The sequence below is a fragment of the Penicillium maclennaniae genome, assembly GCF_028827695.1.
Source record: "Penicillium maclennaniae strain IBT 15551 chromosome Unknown utg000003l:1.0-5670915.0:1.0-5674809.0, whole genome shotgun sequence".
In the NCBI taxonomy this organism is placed as follows: Eukaryota; Fungi; Ascomycota; class Eurotiomycetes; order Eurotiales; family Aspergillaceae; genus Penicillium; species Penicillium maclennaniae.
The window spans coordinates 1,523,751-1,543,777 of record NW_026623215.1 but is presented as its reverse complement, the minus strand read 5'-3'; the positions used below and the strand labels follow the sequence as shown (position 1 = coordinate 1,543,777).

General features: G+C 39.8%; 4 protein-coding genes across 4 annotated transcripts; all 4 read left to right on the top strand.

Moving 5' to 3' along the window:
- Nucleotides 1-1,703: 1,703 nt before the first annotated feature.
- On the top strand, nucleotides 1,704-3,149 carry N7477_002689 (uncharacterized protein; the record flags this gene model as incomplete). The annotated part of the gene is made up of 1 exon (XM_056964352.1): nucleotides 1,704-3,149. The coding sequence occupies one exon, from the start codon at nucleotides 1,704-1,706 to the stop codon at nucleotides 3,147-3,149; it is 1,446 nt and encodes a 481-aa protein (XP_056824305.1).
- A 5,951-nt stretch (nucleotides 3,150-9,100) lies between these two features.
- Nucleotides 9,101-9,836, top strand: N7477_002688 (uncharacterized protein; the record flags this gene model as incomplete). The annotated part of the gene is made up of 3 exons (XM_056964351.1): nucleotides 9,101-9,256; nucleotides 9,320-9,583; nucleotides 9,705-9,836. The coding sequence occupies 3 exons, from the start codon at nucleotides 9,101-9,103 to the stop codon at nucleotides 9,834-9,836; spliced, it is 552 nt and encodes a 183-aa protein (XP_056824304.1).
- Nucleotides 9,837-10,249: 413 nt separating this feature from the next.
- Nucleotides 10,250-11,017, top strand: N7477_002687 (uncharacterized protein; the record flags this gene model as incomplete). Its single annotated transcript, XM_056964350.1, has 2 exons — nucleotides 10,250-10,405; nucleotides 10,937-11,017. 2 exons carry the CDS (start codon nucleotides 10,250-10,252, stop codon nucleotides 11,015-11,017), a joined length of 237 nt encoding a protein of 78 aa, XP_056824303.1.
- Nucleotides 11,018-14,234: 3,217 nt separating this feature from the next.
- On the top strand, nucleotides 14,235-15,842 carry N7477_002686 (ankyrin repeat domain-containing protein; the record flags this gene model as incomplete). Its single annotated transcript, XM_056964349.1, has 1 exon — nucleotides 14,235-15,842. One exon carries the CDS (start codon nucleotides 14,235-14,237, stop codon nucleotides 15,840-15,842), a length of 1,608 nt encoding a protein of 535 aa, XP_056824302.1.
- Between the last annotated feature and the right edge of the window lie 4,185 nt (nucleotides 15,843-20,027).

Sequence of the window (20,027 nt, the reverse complement as noted above, 5' to 3'; positions counted from 1 at the left end):
CGAATAAGGTTTAGTACCCTATCGCCTTCTTTTTAAAGACTATAAAGGCTAAAGAGACTTAGTATAATACCTACGACTATAAAATATTAGCGATTATATATACCCTAAAGGAGTTCCGGCCAGAACTAAAAGGATTATAGCGAAGCGACCGATTTAGTATCTTTATAGATTATTAGTCTCTATAGTACTTTATAATAATAAAGAAATTAAACTCTTAGTGTAAAGGAATACTGAGGACTAGCGGTGAAGGTTTGCCCCGCAGTGGGATAAGCAAGTCTCGGACCCAATTCGTACTTAAATCGAGAGGGTTTCCAATTAATCTAGACTTAGCAAGAATCAGTCTTGCTTCTACAATACTACACCTAGTCCAGACATCCTTCCTTACCTAACCGACAGGCTTTCTATCCTGAACACATAGATCCTTTACATTGTACGTCATTTGTATGTTATTCTAGACGTCATTTCTAGGCTATCCTAGCCTAGAAATACGTCCTTCTTGTCTAGCAGATAGAATCAAGTCAGTTCTACTTTCCTGAAGTCAGTTCTACTTTCCTCAAGTCAGTTCTACTTTCCAAAGTTATCTCTACCTTCTTCCTTTGATCCTCAGGACTGTGGTTCTGCCTTCGTTTAGGCTATATCTGCTTATAGTCTATCCTACGACCTTTGACCTTCCACCTTTATCTGGCATCGACTGACCCAGCCGGATTAAGGTTGATCCCACGGACTTAAGGGGCCACGAAGTGCTTCGTGGTAGCTTTACCCTTATATCCCAACAGAAGGGTATATTCTTCCTTAAGTAGGTATATAGGCTATCTATAACAATCTAAAAGCCGGCCACTAAGATACGGAAGTAGACAGCGAGGCTAATAAACGATCGTAGCTCGTCTCTATTCACTAGGGTGGGCCAGTTAAGAAGCTTCGCAAGCTTGCCTTCTTTAGCGTGGCGCCCGTTAATATCGTATATCCAGCCGATAACTTCTATTCCTAATATAGCGAATTAGGACTTCTTAGCTAAGACAGCAGCGCCTACGAGTTTAAGAGTATAGAGCGTCTCATCGAGGTTCTATACGTGCTCTAGGACAAATCTGCGGATTCCTAGTCTTGCGAATTTATTATTGTATTTTGTCCGCGGCCCCTTAACACCGATATCATCCAGAAAAGATCTCGCAATAATGCCGAAGATAGACTGTAGAATCCATGAAATCACGCGTTGAAACTATATAACTAAGTTTGCTCCCCCTTATAATATTGTCGTCTAGCGTAATAGACTAAGCGGGGTTTGAATTGCGGTGAGATCTCTATCCTCTTTAGCCAGGGTAATTTAGTTGTAACCGGAGTACAGATCCACTAAAGATATAAGTGCCAGACTAGAGAACTCCTCGGCGAATTTATTAATATTAGGAGGTATATTAGTATCCCGCCTTGTGACCTTATTAATTAGTATCGTAGCGTTAATCAATCGGTATTTGCCCGCACTCCTCTTCTTAACCAGAAACTAAGGATTTCTGTATAGTCTATTACATAGTTCGAGGACGCCTTTTATCAATTAATCGCGAAATATGTGTGGGCGATACGCCAATGATGGTCACGTGCTTTCACACCTGGCGCCATTAGCTCATTCTTGCCTAGTCGAGTCCCACCTTCACTGGGCTCCATCCCCTCTCCTAGGATAATCGAAGTCTGGCTTGTCTCAATCAACAGTTATGGGCGATGCTCCACCTCCAGCAGCCCTTTCCCTCTCCAACGCTGACGCAGCACAATGGAACAGAGATCTTGTGCTTGCATTTCAGGCGGAACTGGAAAGAAATCCAGAGGCTGACCTGATGTCAATGTTCTCCGACTCATATCGTCTTGAACATCGGAATTCCCAGTATAGTCAGCTATCTTATCCTGCGAAAATCAATCTCCGGACCTTGCATGAGCTCCGTGATACACTCAGGGATGAACCAGAAGTCAATCTGCTGTCCAAATTTCCGAAAAGTTACAATCGCAGGATTACAATGGCGACTGGACCGAAGGTTTTGCCGCTGGCCGAGAAAGGTATTCCCGAGGCGCAGGCCCCCGAGTTCCGCACACGTCTTGATCTTGCCAAGACTGCCACGGTCGTCTTTCCATTGTCTAAGGAGGCGGCCGCTCTGCTGGCGCAATTTTCAGGAGGTCCTTTGAAAGACGGGCCTAGTGACAATGGGGAAGCACTGATTGTGCCTTTGAAGCAACTTCTTTGGAAATCGCCAAAGCTGTGGGAGAACCCCGTTAGAGGTGTTGTGGTTAAGTGCAACGACGACATTGTTGCCAAAGTCATCTTGGGAAATAGGGATTACACCGAATACACGAGCATGGAATTCCTTGCCGAGCGGGCGCCCGATATTCCTGCTCCGAGACCCCACGGCTTGATCGCGTTCGGTCCTTTTCGCGTTATTTTCATGTCCTACATTCCAGACACAACGTTGGCCCAAGCATGGTCTGATCTGTCACACGAGGGAAAGTTATCGATCCAACAGCAGCTGGAAGACATATTCTGCCGATTGAGGTCTCTTCGACAGGACGAAGGAAAGGCGCTTGGGGGAGTTCGCGGAGAAGGGGCCAAAGAGCTTCGCGTTGACGAATGCGCCTTGTTCAAAGGCATCACCACAGCCACGGAGTTCAGCGACTTGCAATTCTCGGCCCGTCACCATGGCAGCAACACATACGTCATGCTCCTTCGCTCCTTCTTGCACCGTGATAATTCCAATTTGACAGATGGATTGGTTTTCACCCATGGTGATGTTAGGATTGACAATATCATGGTGATAAAGGATCCCAATATCAATGGTCATTATATTGTCACTGGAATCATTGATTGGGAGGACAGCGGCTTTTATCCGGCGTACTATGAATGTACGACCCTAACACGCACCCTGAGCTTGGTGGATGAAGACGACTGGTATCTCTACTTGCCAGGAGCATCTCGCCTTCAAAATTTCCTATACGTTGGCTTGTTGATCGACTTTGGGGGATTCATGTCAGGTCCACATAGTTCAAACCCGGAGACTGAGCAGGGCAGATTCCAACTTCTAGAATATGAAACTGGCGGATGGCTGTACGCAATCAAATCTTGGCTGCCATCCAACTATTCGCTAGGAATATCTAACCACCATCTAGCCATTTGATTTTGTATTATTGATACTCCAATTAATAAGCATCTTTTAGGCGCTATGATGGTCGGAGTCATCGCTCGGAACGCAAGGTCTTGACAAACTCCTCAATTTACGTAGGCTATCAACAAGGGGCCAGCGGCTACGGTTTCAAGTGGGAAGTTGGTGGTTGAATACTTGGTTCCATGTTACTCAGGAAGGGATTATGAAACCTGTAGTGGAGCTGTTAGCTAACATAGGCGCTTTGGAAGGACGGAGGCCTCTAAGCGGGCGCTAATCCATGCGGATCCCCTCAAGATCGGTGTGATTCAGCCTTGAAATTGCTGATCCGGCCTTATTTACGAATAGGTCTGTGTGTTCAAACCGCACATAGCGAGGGCTTGCCATGTTGATGAGACCAGCGTGACGCTGTATGATTTCTGTGACGCATGAATGTCTCGTGGCCTGAGAGAGGCCTGAGGGGGAACGTGATCTGGAAGGAGCCGTGGGTCTAACCCGATTCGGGATAGAAGTGGGTTTGTTTCGTAGATACTCGTTTCCCTCTTTCTCTCTTCTTCTTCTTCTTCTTCTTCTTCTCTAGTTTAGTTACTTCTATTAATAATACACGAATTTTTCTTCGTCTTGGTCGGTAATATATAACTAAACTTATCTTTTCTCTTTCTCGTCGCCTCTAGGTGCAATCTAGATATTAGATACTTCGCTATTACTGTCTCGCCCCACTAGTGATACCCTTTAACGAATTAGAACTAAATAAATAAACCCCGAACCGAACCTTTGCTAAACGCCACGACAGAACGATATTATAGTTAAAGGAACCGATACTTATACGAAGTCTAAGTCGCGTAATTAACGTAGGAGATATACCGCACTAACTAAGAACCTTCTCTCCGAGAAAGGGGATAATAAGAAAAATATCTAAGAGGAGCTCGCTAAGGAATAGGAGCTATCTAAGTTCTTAACCCTATCTTAGAACCTATTAAGATATTATAATACGATTAGCTTTGAGATTAATAACTTAGAGGCTAAGGACCTTATTCGCTAAGAGTTTTACTTTAAGGATTAGTTCCGAAAAAAAGTCTAAAAGGATATAGATAGCCTATAAGAATAATTAATCTAGCGCGAGACTTATTAGACCTAACGATACCTATAGATCTTTAGAGATATATATTTAGTATAACTTCTGCGAACTAATAATAGGTAATTTAAGTCTACTATTATTAACGTAACCTAAAAGTAAGATAAGGCTATTACCTATTAGGATCTTATAGTTAGTAAATAGAATAATCTTACTTTTTAGCTCCTTTAATCTTTAGCGCTAAGCCCTTAAAATACTCTAAATTATTAAGACCCCTAAGTCCCTACAGCCTAAGGCTATCTATTAGCTAAAATACCTAATACTCCTATATTAAATAATAGTAAGATAGTTTATGTTGGGATATAAGGGTAAAGCTACCACGAAGCAGATCGTGGCCCCTTAAGTCCGTGGGATCAACCTCAGTCCGACGAGGTCAGTCGGTGCCAGACAAAGGAAGAAGGTCAAAGGTCGTAGGATGAGACTATAAGCAGATATAGCCTAAACGAAGGCAGAACCACAGTCCTGAGGATCAAAGGAAGAAGGATAGAAGAAGGTAGAGATGACTTTTGAAAGTGGACAATGACTTAAGGAAAGTAGAACTGACTTCAGGAAAGTAGAACTGACTTGATTCTATCTGCTAGACAAGAAGGACGTATTTATAGGCTAGGATAGCCTAGAAATGACGTCTAGAATAACATACAAATGACGTACAAACACTAGGCAGCAACATAATGAAGGTGGCAAAGAAGGGAACCGAAGAGAAGCGAAAAGAATGATGTCAAGGATCGACGGTCTAAGCCACCCCGAAAGCACCCCCGCAGGATCAGGCTATGCATGCCTAAAGGTGGACCATTTTACCCCTAAGGGAAAGTGGTCCGCCTATCCTTAAGGGGACCGAGGGTCAAAGTCTGTTCACCGAGGTCCGAAGACCATGGTCGAAGTCCGCGGGCAAGGCATGCCCGAAGGCACCCCCGAAGGAACGGACCATTCATGCCTGAAGGCGGACCATTTACTTCTGAAGGAAAATGGTCCCGCCTATCGTTCGGGGGAGGGCCGCGGACCAGAATCAGAAGTGGTCAACACATCATTTTGATAGAAGAAAAATCTGGTCACGTGATCAATGCAATCTGGTCTTATATGTTGAATATAAGGATAGATCTTTCTATGTAGCATTGGTCTATATTCCAATAGTTTAATTTAACGCTTAGGCTATAATAATTAAATATAAGCTAGCTACGAACGCTAATTATTATCTTATTACTAAATATTATATAATTTATATTATAAGCTATTATAAAGGGAAGATACTCCTTTATATTTACTCTTATCTAAAAAAATATATCTTAAACCCCTATTAGGATACCTTAAATATTATAAAGTACCTAAAGGGTATCTTCTAAAACCCGAACTATATTACTAAGGCTTATTAGGAATACTAATATCTAATAATAAAGTTAAAGAATAACTTCTATAATTTTCTCGCTAAATTTATTTATCTTACTAAAAAAATAAACTAACTAAAGAATCGCTAAAAGCGAGACCTTTATAATAAGCTACTAAACTTACTATAGACTTAGATAATATTATTTATAGATAAGACTTCTATTAATTTTAATAAGTTTATCTGTATCTACTAAAGCGTAGCTTATAATATTACTCTTTAATTTAAGGCTAAGAAGTCCTATAAACTAATTAGTCTCTCTAAAGCTATTATAGGAGCCTTAGCTAATATAATTTATTCTCGCGTCTTATAACTATTATTTATAAAGCGCAAGAATATAGGCGCCGCTCTATATAAGCTACTATTAATTAATAAATATAATACTCTAATAAAGGAAGGTCGCTACTTTAACTATCGCGAGTAAGGGTATATAACTTATAAGTACCTAAAAAAGAATACTATCTCTATAATCGCTATTACTAAACTTTAGGTACTTAAATAGCCGCCTAACCCCCCCTTAGGATAATTAGTTAGGAAAAGTTTAAACCTAAAAAAAGTCTCCTTTTTAAATAATAAGAAGTTATTGTTGGGATATAAGGGGAAAGCTACCACGAAGCAGATCGTGGCCCCTTAAGTCCGTGGGATCAACCTTAGTCCGGCTAGGTCAGTCGGTGCCAGACAAAGGAAGAAGGTCAAAGGTCGTAGGATAGACTAAAAGCAGATATAGCCTAAACGAAGGCAGAACCACAGTCCTGAGGATCAAAGGAAGAAGGTAGAGATGACTTTTGAAAAGTAGAACTGACTTCAGGAATGTAGAACTGACTTCAGGAAAGTAGAACTGACTTCAGGAAAGTAGAACTGACTTCAGGAAAGTAGAACTGACTTGATTCTTTCTGCTAGAAAAGAAGGACATATTTATAGGCTAGAATAGCCTAGAAATGACGTCCAGAATGACATACAAATACTAGGCAGCAACATAATGAAGGTGGCAAAGGAGGGAACCGAAGAAAAGCCAAAAGAATGATGTCAAGGATCAACGGTTTAAGCCACCCCGAAAGCTTCCCCGCAGTATCAGGTTATACATGCCCAAAGGTGGACCATTTTATCCCTCAGGGAAAGTGGTCCGCCTATCCTTAAGGGGACCGAGGGTCGAAGTCTGTTCACCGAGGTTCGAAGACCATAGTGGAAGTCCGCAGGCAAGATATACCCGAAGGCACCTTCGAAGGAACGGACCATTCATGCCTGAAGGCGGACCATTTACCTCTGAAGGAAAATGGTCCCGCCTATCGTTCGGGGAAGGGCCGCGGACCAGAATCAGAAGTGGTCAAAATATCATTTTGATAGAACAAAAATCTGGTCACGTGATCAATATCATCTTGATAGAAGGCCCCAAATTGGTCACGTAATCAATGCAATGCTGATCTTATATGTTGAATATAAGGATAGATCTTTCTATGTAGCATTGGTCTATATTCCAATACCTTCTAATATTGTAGCCCTTTAAGATATTTATATATCGATAAGGTACTTGTCACCATATTTAAGGACTGTCAGCATTATCTTTGTCAGCATTATCAAGGACTGTCAGCATTACCTTTAGTCATCCAAGAAGACTATGATCTTCATAATTGGTCAGGTAAATACGAAAAGCCACCTAATTATAATAGGTCTATTAAAAGGTGTTCTATGGATAGACTATTAATGATGCCTTGATATAGGTCTAGACTATTGATGATACCTTGGCATAGGTCTAGACTATTAATGATGCCTTGACAATAGGTCTAGACTATTAATGATGCCTTGACAATAGGTCTAGATTAAAAATGATGCCTAGACTATAATTGATTTCAAAGCAAGACAGGCCTAGACTTAAAACAATGCAAGTCTAATATAGGCCTAGAATTTTGTTGATTGGATATAAATATGTCCGCAATTCTCTACAAGAAAAATATAATTCTTCTTCAATCATCATATCATACCCTGAGGTTTCCTATTAAGGAAATATTCTTTTATTCATCGAAGGATAAAAGACTTGATCTCCCATTAGATCTCCCACTGGATCTCCCACAGTACTAATAAATCCGGTAGCTAGATAGTTAAAAACCTTCTAATATCTTATATTGTAGTGGGAGAACTGGTGACATAATGAGCCTATGTGTGGCCTCAGGCATGATTTAATGTCTGCAGTGCATAGTACATCTCCAGACACACTTAGAGAGAGATAAGTCATCTACCCAGTTCATTCAGGATTCACCTAATTTCTTCTATCTATAATATAGCATTAAGATTATCCCGCATGGCCGCAACAGGGCATCAGTACGGCCTCATCCAGCATCCTCTACACCAGACAGGCAGTGTGTGTGTGTGTGTGTTGTCCAGTCTGCATCGCCAGACAGCCATCGAGCCGTTCCCATTTCAATATATATTATATTAGGCTTCTTATCTTTTATATAAGCTACCTACTTAAAGCTATCTTAGTAACTTACTTAATACTTTCTGTTCTAATTAATCTATTTCTTCCTTTTATAGTCTATTTAGAGCTACTAGATTATAAACTCCTTACTTATTTTATTTTTATATAATAGGAATTAGTTCACTTAGTCAGGTTTAATTTATATAAGGCTATTAGGTGCTAAAGGTACTCTCTGTAGAGTAGACATTGACATGGGTTGTCCATGGGCAGAAGGTTCGACCCATGACCCAACCCATGGGTTGCCCACGCTTGGGCAGCGGAACCTGACCCGTCCATGGGTTGGGTTGGGTTAACCCATGGGCAACCCATGGACACCTAATCCTGCCTGATTTAGGATTTTCGGCCTGATTTGGCCTGATTTGGCCTGATTCAGCCTGAACTTTTTGCATAATTTTTAGCTTATTTACCGTTTCTTACCTTAGTTCTGGTCTAAACGCATACCATTCCCTCTTTTTTCATCCTTCCCTACTGTATTTATATGAAATATGATCGTTTATACCTAGACTAGTACGTTTTGTATCGGTCGCATAAAGAAGACTAATCATTATTGTCTATAATAGGGTAGTTGTGTTTATGTTAGTGGTGTAGAGCAGAAATATATATTTCCCGTAGATAAGTGTACTACCACTTTCTGTTGGAGATTCTTCTTTAATTTTTAATTCACCCAAATGTCAATATTAAGCTATGATATTTTGTGTACGTATTATCTATATATATCTCTACTTTATCTCCTAGTTTAAGAGCTTATATATTTGATTTGCGTGAGTAGTGAAGATAAAGACTAATCCTTTCACGGACTTAGAGAGATTGATTCTGCAGAATAGGTGTGTGGGTCCGTGAGACTAATAATATCAGATCAAAAGACCCGCTCAACACGCGTTATAACCAATTAACGCGTGTATAGTCCTACCCGCTATTTATTCCATGGTTCACTTCCTCCCTACTTCACCCCTACTTTTACGTTCTTTCGCGTTATTATGGCTAGATCCTTATCTGAACACTTTGATTCTATCACGAGTGATAGTATCGACCCTCTTCTATCTGATTGCTGCTTCTCTATCCCACCCTCCTCGGTTCCTGAAAGCCAGTCTACCGCGCCTATTACTACCGAGCCCCCACCGATCCTTGAACGCGTCGGACCTAAGAGAAACTATATCCTATAGACCGATATAAATAAGGCTATATTCATCTAATAGTGGCTTATAACAATATATGGGCAGAAACCACGAGCGGAACATCCCCGGTGGGATAAAAGGGGCTTAATATCCGAGGTTTGGACACACTTTAAACAGGGCGCAGAGATCTCTACTAGTAGACCATATATTACCTATAAGGACTGTGGCCAGATCTACGCGCATAGTCCTAAAAATGGGACGAATATTATAACAAGGCATAGAGAAAGATGCCTACCAAATAGTAAGCTAAAACAGAGAAATATCCAGGCGGCTATCCGTACCCAGGTAAGACAAAGGTGAAAGAGAAGTGAAAGAGAAGTGAAAGAGAAGTGAAAGAGAAGTGAAAGAGAAGTGAAAGAAAAGTGAAAGAGAAGTAAGACTAATACTCCTTTATTTGAATCACTAGGCTCTATGCGCTCCCCGCCCGATATATAGGATGAAAACGATTAGAAGAAGCAGCTTTTGGTCACAATCACTAGCCTTCGTCTACCATTCCAGATTATCGAAAACCAGCACTTTCGAGACCTTTTACGCTTAACCTAACAAGTCCCTTCCCTCCCTATCATCTAAACGGGTAAAACCCTTACTCGTCAGCTTCAAAGCACCGTCTAAATCTAACAGCAAGGCATACTAAATATGCTTCCGTCAGACGCAAAGCTATCACTTACACTTAACTGCTGGACGTCGCCCTTTTATTAGGCGTTTATGGCTATCACTAGGTATTTCCTTAATAAACAGTAGGAATATAGGCAGATCCTACTCGGTTTCGAACCCCTCGAGGGTATATATACTAGGGAGAACCTTACTTTAGCCCTATATACTATTATTAACAGACATAGGATTAAAGATCAGATTCTGGCTATTACCACTGATAATGCGTTAAATAATAAGACAATATTTAATAAGGTCTAACGGACCTATCCAGATATCTCTATTGTTTATATTCCGTGTATGGCGCATATAATTCAGCTTAGCCTTAATAAGCTCCTATATCGGATCAAAGCAAAGCCAAAGAACGACACAGTAGATATAGTGTGGACCGATAAGCTACAGAAGGCTTCTACCCAGCGAGGACAGAAAGGGGATATTGTAAACACCCTCGATAGGGTACGCCGGCTTACAATATATATTAACGGAAGCCCACAAAGGCGTACGGAATTCCTTAGGCTTCAATCGATAGAACCTAGTTAATTAGTCCCAATTCAGGACGTCCGAACACGGTGGAATTCTACCTATCTAATATTATAAAGAGCTAAACGACTATAACCATACTTTAATAGGTACTGCCATATTAAGTGCCTAGACAACCTAAAGCTTAATTCCGAGGAATAGCGATAGGTTAACTATCTTCTTTGCCTTATAAGACTATTCTTCCTATACATAAGTATATTCTCAAAGATAAAAGACGTGACTATCCACTAGGTGTTTAAGCTTTACAATAAGCTATTTAAACACCTCGAGGCGTTAATTAGTTAGCTCAAAAAGAAGAAGGTACGCTCTCACTTTTCTCTCACTTCTATCTTACTTTTTATTTACCCTTATACTAACAAATATTAGATTAAATAGAAGTAATAAATACTTATCGCTCTTAAAGTAGGCCTATAGAAGCTCCGTAAGTACTACACAAAGACCGATTAGCCTAAGGCTAATAATATATATGCGCATAGCACTATCCTCGCACCAAAGGATAAGTTACAGTACTTCAAACGCAAGGAATAGTCTGGTAGGCCAGAGGGCTCTACTCAGATATAGGCCGAACACTATCACAGCACCCTTTAAGATCGGATTAAAGCTTATTAATTCGAAGAGAATAACACCCTTCTATCTAAAGCTTATATATAAGGGTCGGAACTTAATCGGTTACTCGAAGATAAAGGTAAATCTAACCTAGACCGGGATAAACTCGCACGGTATCTTTAAGCCAGTAAGCCTCTTTATTTAAGTCTCCTCCACTCCTCTTTTAAGTTAGCTCGACTCCACTTTTAAGTCAGACCGACTCCTCTTTTCAGTTAGGTTAACTCCTCTTTTTAGTTAGGTCGACTCCTCTTATAAGATTAATCCCTTATATTTTTAAGTCTAAGCGACTACTCCCACGAGTCTGATCGACTCCTTCCACGAGTCTGATCGACTCCTTCCACGAGTCTGATCGACTCCTTCCACGAGTCTGATTGACTCCTCCCCTAAGTCCGATTAACTCCTATTTAAAGGCTTGCTCGCTTATTAAGCCTCTTTACCCTCTTTGCTTACTTCTCTTTCTCTTTAGGTGTTATACGCACTACCCCTTAGGCCTTCTGGAGAGACCATCAACTTAAATATCCTACCCTCGCACGGGTAGCCCGCGATATCTTCTCTATTCCCGCTACTGGTGCGGGGGTAGAGAGGCTATTTAATTTAGCCCGCGATATTTGTCATTATCGCCGAGGTCGTCTAAACTCAATAACTATCTAGGATCTAATAATGTTCTCTTGCCTTACTTAATTTAAGATAGAAGATAAATAGCTTAAATTAGCTCGGGCTTTAGAGATCCCTAAAGAAGGTAAAAATAAGAAGATTTCACCTTCGTTAGAAGGGATTAATCTAATTAGCGATACTAAGGAAGGTGACGATAAAGTGAGGCTATCTATAAGGGCAGGGAAGAGACGAAAGAGTGTTTTATCTGATCATGAAAGTGAGCAAAGTGATAATAATAATAGTGGTTTACCCTCAATAAGCCAAGTACGGCATTCTGGAAGGGTAAGGAAGGCGCCGAGGATACATAAAGGGTTCGAAATTAGTAAATAGTTTAGTATTTAATTAATCTCACTTAATCTTCACTTGATCTTCACTTCCTAAATAAATGCGGTAATATTCTGTCTAAATATTACCACTCTAATATATTAAATACTACATAAATTGTATAACTTATGTCTTACGGTACTATGGGTTGCCAAGAAACCCATGGGTTAACCCGTCCATGGGCAGCCAGACCTGACCCGTCCATGGGTTCGGGGTAGGTGTCCAGGACCCGTCCATGGACGGGTTGGGTTCGACCCATGGACCCAACCCATGGGTTATGTCAATGTCTAGTAGAGTAGTTAGTATTATATTAAAGGTAAGCTAGCTTAATAGGAATAGGCTTATAAATAGGGTATTATCTGAGATAAGGTGTTATAACTTATCTATTCTAAACCCCTTAATTACTAAGAATAGATATATATTAGAGATTTAGAATATAGTAGATATATAGGTTATAGAGAGATAGAATAAAAGGACTTATAAAGGTTTTAGATAAAAAAAAGCTATCATATAAGGGAAATCTATTTACCCTAGTCACGCGAAGATATAAGTAGACCTGGCACTCACCCTCAATTTGGACCCGCCAAGACGCCAAGGAGGGTCCAAATTTTAACCTTGGACCCTCTTAGGTAATATTTTAAGGCATAAACTGGCCTAAAAAGGCGATTTTCTGCTTACAAATAGTGTTTTATACACGCTTATGCAAAAAGGGACCCTCAATAAGGGTCACTTAGCGGGTGGAGGGTCCGGACCTTGGACCCTCCGGCCAGGTCTAGATATAAGTTAATATATTATCTTATAGGCCCCCACTTAGCTAAAATTCTCTTATTTAATTAGGTCGCGAGAGAGGGTGACCCTTAAGACCCTTAGGGTGACCCTTAAGACCCTTAGGGTAACCCTTTAGTTATATAGTCTTAAGTTTTATAATTAAAAATATCTAAGTCTAATAATCTAAATCTTTAAACTTATTTCGTATAATAACTAAAATACCTACGAGGAATCTAAATTCGTAATTATTTAAATAAGTCTCTATTTATTTTATAACCGAAGAAAGCTTTCGATTTAGGGCATTTTTAGTATTAAAAAAAAGATATATTTACTATTATATAAATATAGTACTCTCACTCTACCTTTAATATATATTTCCGTAACGAAACTCTTAACTTTCTATAACCCCCTTAAAAATTAGCCACCCACTATATAATTTAAGTCAAATTTCAGAACACTAAGGTAACAATATATAAGTTATCTATTTATGATCTAATTTCTTTAAATTTCGTAGATATTAGTATACGATTAAGGAATAATAGAAATAGATACCAGAATAGCCATAAATATTAGTATTTTTATAAGCTGAATCATTAATTTTATATATCCGATTTAGGAAAGGCGCGGAGAAATTATATATTTAAGGGTCTGACGGACCCTCCGCGGGTGACCCTTAAGGGACCCTTAAGGGTTAGGGTCAGGGTTAGGGTCGGTGAGGTTGGACCCTGACCCTCGGAGGTGCGGGTGGAGGTTCCTGATCTTGGACCCGCGGGCGGATGAGTGCCAGGTCTAATCTAGAAGGAGCTATAGGTCTAATCAAATTTAGGATAGAAGTAGTTTTATTTTATAGATACATATTTCCCTTTTTCTCTCTTCTTCTTCTTTCTTGTTTAGTTACTTCTATTAATAATATACGAATTCTTCTTCGTCTTAGTCGGTAACAATACGTGAGAACTACTCAACCTCTTAGTACACTACCTGTCGAGGCCGGTGGATACTGGTATTGTCTTAATATAAATAATAAGGAGCCTGAATTACTAAAATTCCTAACATTTCTAATTTTATTTGGCCGATTCTAACTCAATAGTCATAACGACCATTGACTCCGAAACCGGTGTCAGTTTGTCGATATGAACAGGCCTGTGGTAGTTCGGATACTGGACTATCCGTCATTCGTTACATAGGCCTATACACCTTTGGTGTGGGCGCCTCGTATTTTATAATTCAGACTCGTCGTGCTTGGATTGGTGCACGTGCGATATGGCCCCCACAGTATTTTGATACATTAGATGGATCCAATATGCTGATTCAGCAGTCTAGGGTTTTCAGGATAATCAACGGTACACAATTTCTCACCCTCTTCGCATCGCCAGTTCGGACCTCACTACTCATGATGCAACTACAAATTCGGAATCTCCCAGCTCTTGACTTATGCCACGCGACTGCCGAAGGCTGGGTTAACCGTGTGGAGTCTCTGCTGGTTTCAGGCGTCGATCCAAATGCACGTTTTGATGACTCGGAGTCCGCCCTTTCTGGTCTGGCAGACGATAAAGCCCATATTGTGAAAGCTACGCGGCCTCCGCAGTTCGATTTTGAGGCCACTGAAATGCCCGCCCTACGTCGGGCTGCTCGGGACAGTGGGGTTCAGATCCCTGAGATGTGCGATTTACTCAAAACGGAGCGTCTTATGACGATTTTACTTAAATATGGTGCCGATCCATATGCATTATTCCGTCAGCCCATTTACAGCTACAATCTTGTCCCTATTTACCCAGGAGACACTGGGGATCCAGAATATGATGATGATGAGTCAGACCTTAACTGTATGAGATTTGCTCGTTGGGGTATCATCGAGAAGACGCTTCGGCTGGAGTATGAGCGACTCGGGCTATTAGGGGAAAAAAAAGAACCTGGTTCGCGGGTTTACGGATTTGGTGACAACTATGAGGAATGTATCGACTATAAGCCTCGTTTTCCGCATAAATATGGGGCATGCAGCGTTATACACTCTCTGCTTGAGGACGGTGCGTTCATCCAGCCAATTCTCAACTTTCTCGGAACCAGTCTAGATGTGGAGCGACGGGATCCCCAGGGCCGCACATTGTTTCTCGCCGCCTGTCGGAGTAAGCTTGGCTTGGATGGTGCAGTAGATGGGGCCTTCGTGTGCCTTTGGGGAGGGCAGGCGATGCCGAACCCTTACCCGCAGCCAAGAAATCCTTGGCAAGAAGAGTCTCAACGCTTTACCTCTACATGCACCGGCCCCAGCCTACTCGAATTCTTCGTATCCCGCGGGGTAAACCTCCTCGCCGTGGACAAGTACGGCCAAAACGCTCTTCATCACCTGCTAGCGTTTATTGATCGCGATAACGACATACCCCCACTCATCAATACATCGCTGAAATACTTAGCCCAGAACTGTCCTAGTGTACTAAATCAGCCCGATGGAGCCGGATTCTATCCTTTACACTATGCGATTCGACGAATGTGTGACTACCCATACCAGGCTAGCTCAGCCTTTAAAGCTATCTTTCACTTCGAAACAGCTATCTATGACCTTCTAGACGCTAATGCGGATCCTCTCGTACGTGATGGCCATGGGAACACCGTTCTGCATTACCTTGCGGCAGGCAGGCTAGGCGAAGGTGATCGAGTGGGTGATAAGCAGCGGTGTTTACTTTCAGTGTTCCTCGAGCGCGGAGTTGACCCAAAAGCTCGCAATACAGCAGGTGTGACTGCATTGGAATTGTTGTTCATGATAAAGGATGAACCGATGTTTGAGAGCGAACATCGTAAGTACGATCGTTTTTACGCTATTGGTCAAGAAGTAGTCAGCCGATTTGAGCAAGGAGGCTATATCTTGACAGAAACAAACGCCGCTAACCAGTCACTTTTACACCTGGTGGCTAAACTTGACTCGGCCGTGCGCCTATATGGTTCAATCTCCTTAAAGACAAGGGGCTCGATATTGAGGCGAAAGATAAGGTTGGAGAGACGCCTCTAGATAGTGCAAAACGCAACAACTGGTTCAAGGTATAGAGTGGATTAAGCAATATAGGAGTGGTCCAAGCGGCCTATATACTGGACGACGTGAACAAGCAACAAGTCACTTGATTAACTAAAGAAAAGAAAGAAAACAGTATATCCTATCTTTGGTCACTTGTCCTTCCGTAACGTGCCGACTGATAAATTTGAAACGCCTGCCCCTTATGCTTTCTGAAGAATTCGTACAACAGGCGGTCAAACAAGCTAGGAAGTTCAACATTGCTCTTAAAGAATTATAGCACCGCATTTGCGCCCTAAAAGGATGCGACAACTTTACTTAGTGTCATTCTCTCACTCTATAAAGCGTGTCACCACCACAAAAGTGCATATGAGGGCATCTGTATGACGGTCCTATTATTCCTCATCTCTACAGTATAGTAATTTTGACTTAGTCTTTCAAGAAAGCGAGTATTGATGAAGTGGCCTCATAGTGGGCGGCGACAGGTCGAAACTACGCTTCTCTATAGTAGGTTAATTTTAACTTTTGAAACAGCCCGTATGTCCCCTCGAGATACTTCGTCACCATCCGATGCTTACTTAGAAGCACCAGCGGTTTAGCGGTTTATCGATTATCTAAATACAACTGATATCTAAGATAGAATTATTGAAATCTAGATCTACGAGACTACATATATATAGGCCCAATTCTAAGCCTTATTTAGCTTATAAGCTCTGATAAGCTAAAAGGGGGTATATTAGAATATAGACTAATACTATATAGAAACTGTAAAGAATCTACGTTTTCAGGGTAGAAGGCCTGTCGGTTAGGTAAGGAAGAATGTCTAGGCTCAAGTCTGGTATTAAAAGAAGCAAGACTGATTCTTTCTAAGTCTAAGTTATCTGGAAACCCTCTTATTTTAAGTATGAATTGGGTCCAGACTTACTTATTACACTATAGGGTAAACCTTTACCGCTAGTCCTTAGTATTCCTTTATAACTACCTCCTCTTCTAGAGACGATAGGCTCCGGAGGTAACTGCAAAAAAAGAGATTTTTTTTTTTTTTATATCTTATTCGTTTTTTTTTTCGTGTGACGTTATCTGGATTATATAATTTTTTGGGGTTCGGGATTGTATAATAGGTATAAGCCCTAAGTGTCGTTATACTTAGGGTGAGTCACGTAAGATATAAATAGTGTAAAGGAATACTAAGGACTAGCGGTAAAGGTTTACCCCATAGTATAATAAGTAAGTCTCAGACCTAATTCGTTCTTAAAATAAGAGGGTTTTTAGATAACTTAGACTTAGTAAGAATTAGTCTTATTTCTTTTAATAATGACTTAAGCTTAGATATTCTTTCTTATCTAACTAATAAGTCTTTTACCCTAAATACACAGATTCTTTATAACTCTAATTTTTTTTATCGGTTATCTAAGGAATTATATCTATTAATAACTATATTCTTCGCTTTTATATTATTACTAAAAATAATAATATATCTATATTATATAAGGCTATTATTATATTTCAGTATAAAGATATTATTAATTTAACTTTAGAACTTAAATAACTTAGTTTAATCTCTCTTAATTCTCTATAATATAAATTACTCCTAAAAGACCTAGGCGAATATTAAGTAATGTAGTGGGAGAACTGGTGACATAATGAGCCTATGTGTGGCCTCAGGCATGATTTAATGTCTGCAGTGCATAGTACATCTCCAGACACACTTAGAGAGAGATAAGTCATCTACCTAATTCATTCAGGATTCACCCAATTTCTTCTATCCATAATATAGTATTAAGATTATCCCGCACGGCCGCAACAGGGCATCAGTACGGCCTCATCTAGTATCCTCTACACCAGACAGGCAGTGTGTGTGTGTGTGTTATCCAGTCTGTATCGCCAGACAGCCATCGAGCCGTTCCTATTTTAAATTGGCGTCCCCGGGAAGGCTCTTTTGTTAAGGCACATTACTATACAAAGAAACACACACCTAAAGGGTGGGGATCGCGTTTGACGCTGAAGGCTATAAGACTATCTGAGACCTTAAGCGGGAGACTATATTCACCAGTGATTGCGACGGTATATAGTTGGTGCGGATAAATAAGTGACTAGCCGAGATATAGTATTCTCCTAAATATATCTAGTTCCTACGAGGAATACTATCGGACTGGTATACGGGAGATGCGGCGGTGCTTTAGATACTACTAAAGATATAGCTTATCTAATTAAATACGGTAGCCGAGCAGGGGTACCCGAGTATCCGATAGCTATAGCACTCTATCACACAGATAATATTAATATAAATAATTCTATATTATAAATTATAAGAAGAGGAAGTGACCTTAATAAGAAAAAAGGAAGAAGAAGAAGAATTATTAAAGAGATACAATTAAAAGTAAGCGCATAGAGTTAGCATTTCTTTTCGGCCGAAAAGCTATCTCTTTTCTATAAGTAAGTAATAGCGTACGGCTCGTAAGGTATAATAGCTCCTAAGCTACCGGACCCTAAGGGTATTCTAACCTTTATAGATTATTATAAACCTACACTAAAAAGATCCGAATTAACCCTAAGTAATAATAATTATACAGATAATACGGATTATAAGCACTAGCCACTATTATCCTTAGCCGAGCTACCTAGTAGGGTATAGGCTATACCTTATCCTTATATAGTTTAAGTACCTTATTTCTCTGTATTACTAGCTCTAGGATCCCTAGGAGCACTATACTTTAATAAGACCGATATCTCTGAGTTCCTAGAGAAGCTATAGTATATACTTTAGATATAGTATTAAAAGTAATAAGGATATTATAGGTATATTACCTTAGTACTATACGAAAGTCACTAAGTCCTAAGTAAAGAGATAGGATTCCTGGCTAAGAAAGAACTAAGATATTTTTAAGGAAGTCTTCTTAGAGCACTTCTATAATAATAATAGCGAGTAGTAAAGGTACACAAAGATATATCTTTAATCCCTTATATAGATTAAGCGAATAATATAGGATAATATCCGCTTATATCTTAATAAGTTCGATAATATCTCTGGCTATATCTATTTAAAAGGCGAGGTTAGTGATATAAATAGAGTAAGCCTCCTTATCTAAGGACTTCCGTAGTAGCTTAAGGAGAAGGTTATTAGAAGGTATTCTCGTAAGTAGCTACCGAGAGAAACGCTAATCACTTATTTAGAGGTATATATAGCTATTAGGTTATATATTAGAGAGGAAACTAATATTCAGAGAATTCTTTTAACTATCGAATCTTCTTTAAATAATACTAAATATAAATAATAGCCTTAGCCCCCATAATAACTACCTACTACTATTACGAAGCCTTAGGAATATCATTAACCGACCGTTAGTTAAGTCTAATATTAGGATAAATAGGATAGGAAGCTTAGAGAAATATAATTATAGATAGAGGCACTTACTCTTAAGCTATAGGCTAGCTAAGATATAGGGAATAACGTTCGGTACGAGCCTAATAGAAGAAATTTATCGAATAGTCTCGGCGTTAATCCTCTAATAAAATACTAAATATACAGAGGTACCTACTTCTCTCGACTAAATTAATATCTATTTATCCGCGATATATAAGGCCGTAGTATTATATATTATAATACTGCGAATCAGATAGTTTTAGGCACTATTAAATAACTAGGCCTAAGGCTACGCGTAATCCTAGGATAATTAAACTAAGAAGCCTTCTAAGCATAATATAATAACTAGAAGAAGCAGGAGTTATACAGAGTATCTATATAGCTAAATAATAATATCGCTTATATTACTCTTCCTACTCTTACTTATCTTACGAACCTAAATATACCTATCTACTCTATTACTATTACGCTTTTTAGTATTACGCCTATATAGGAGAAGCTCGAGGAAAGTAAGGATAAGGAAGTAATTATCCTATTTAGTGCTATTAACGCTATTAAAGGCTATCCTATAAAGCGCCATAGAGACTAAGATATTATTAGAATAAGGAACTCCTAGATTAGTAGATTCTAACCGTATATTACTAATACTAATAATAATAATATAATATAAGACAGATAGCCTAAAGAGACTTAAACTATATAGCCTTAGTAGGAAGCTACTTCGCTATATAGCTAGGTTCCGAGAAGAGTCCGTAGCCCTATTAACCTAGATATTACGTAGCGAAGATCTTAGCTTTCGGATATTATAATATAAAAGATAT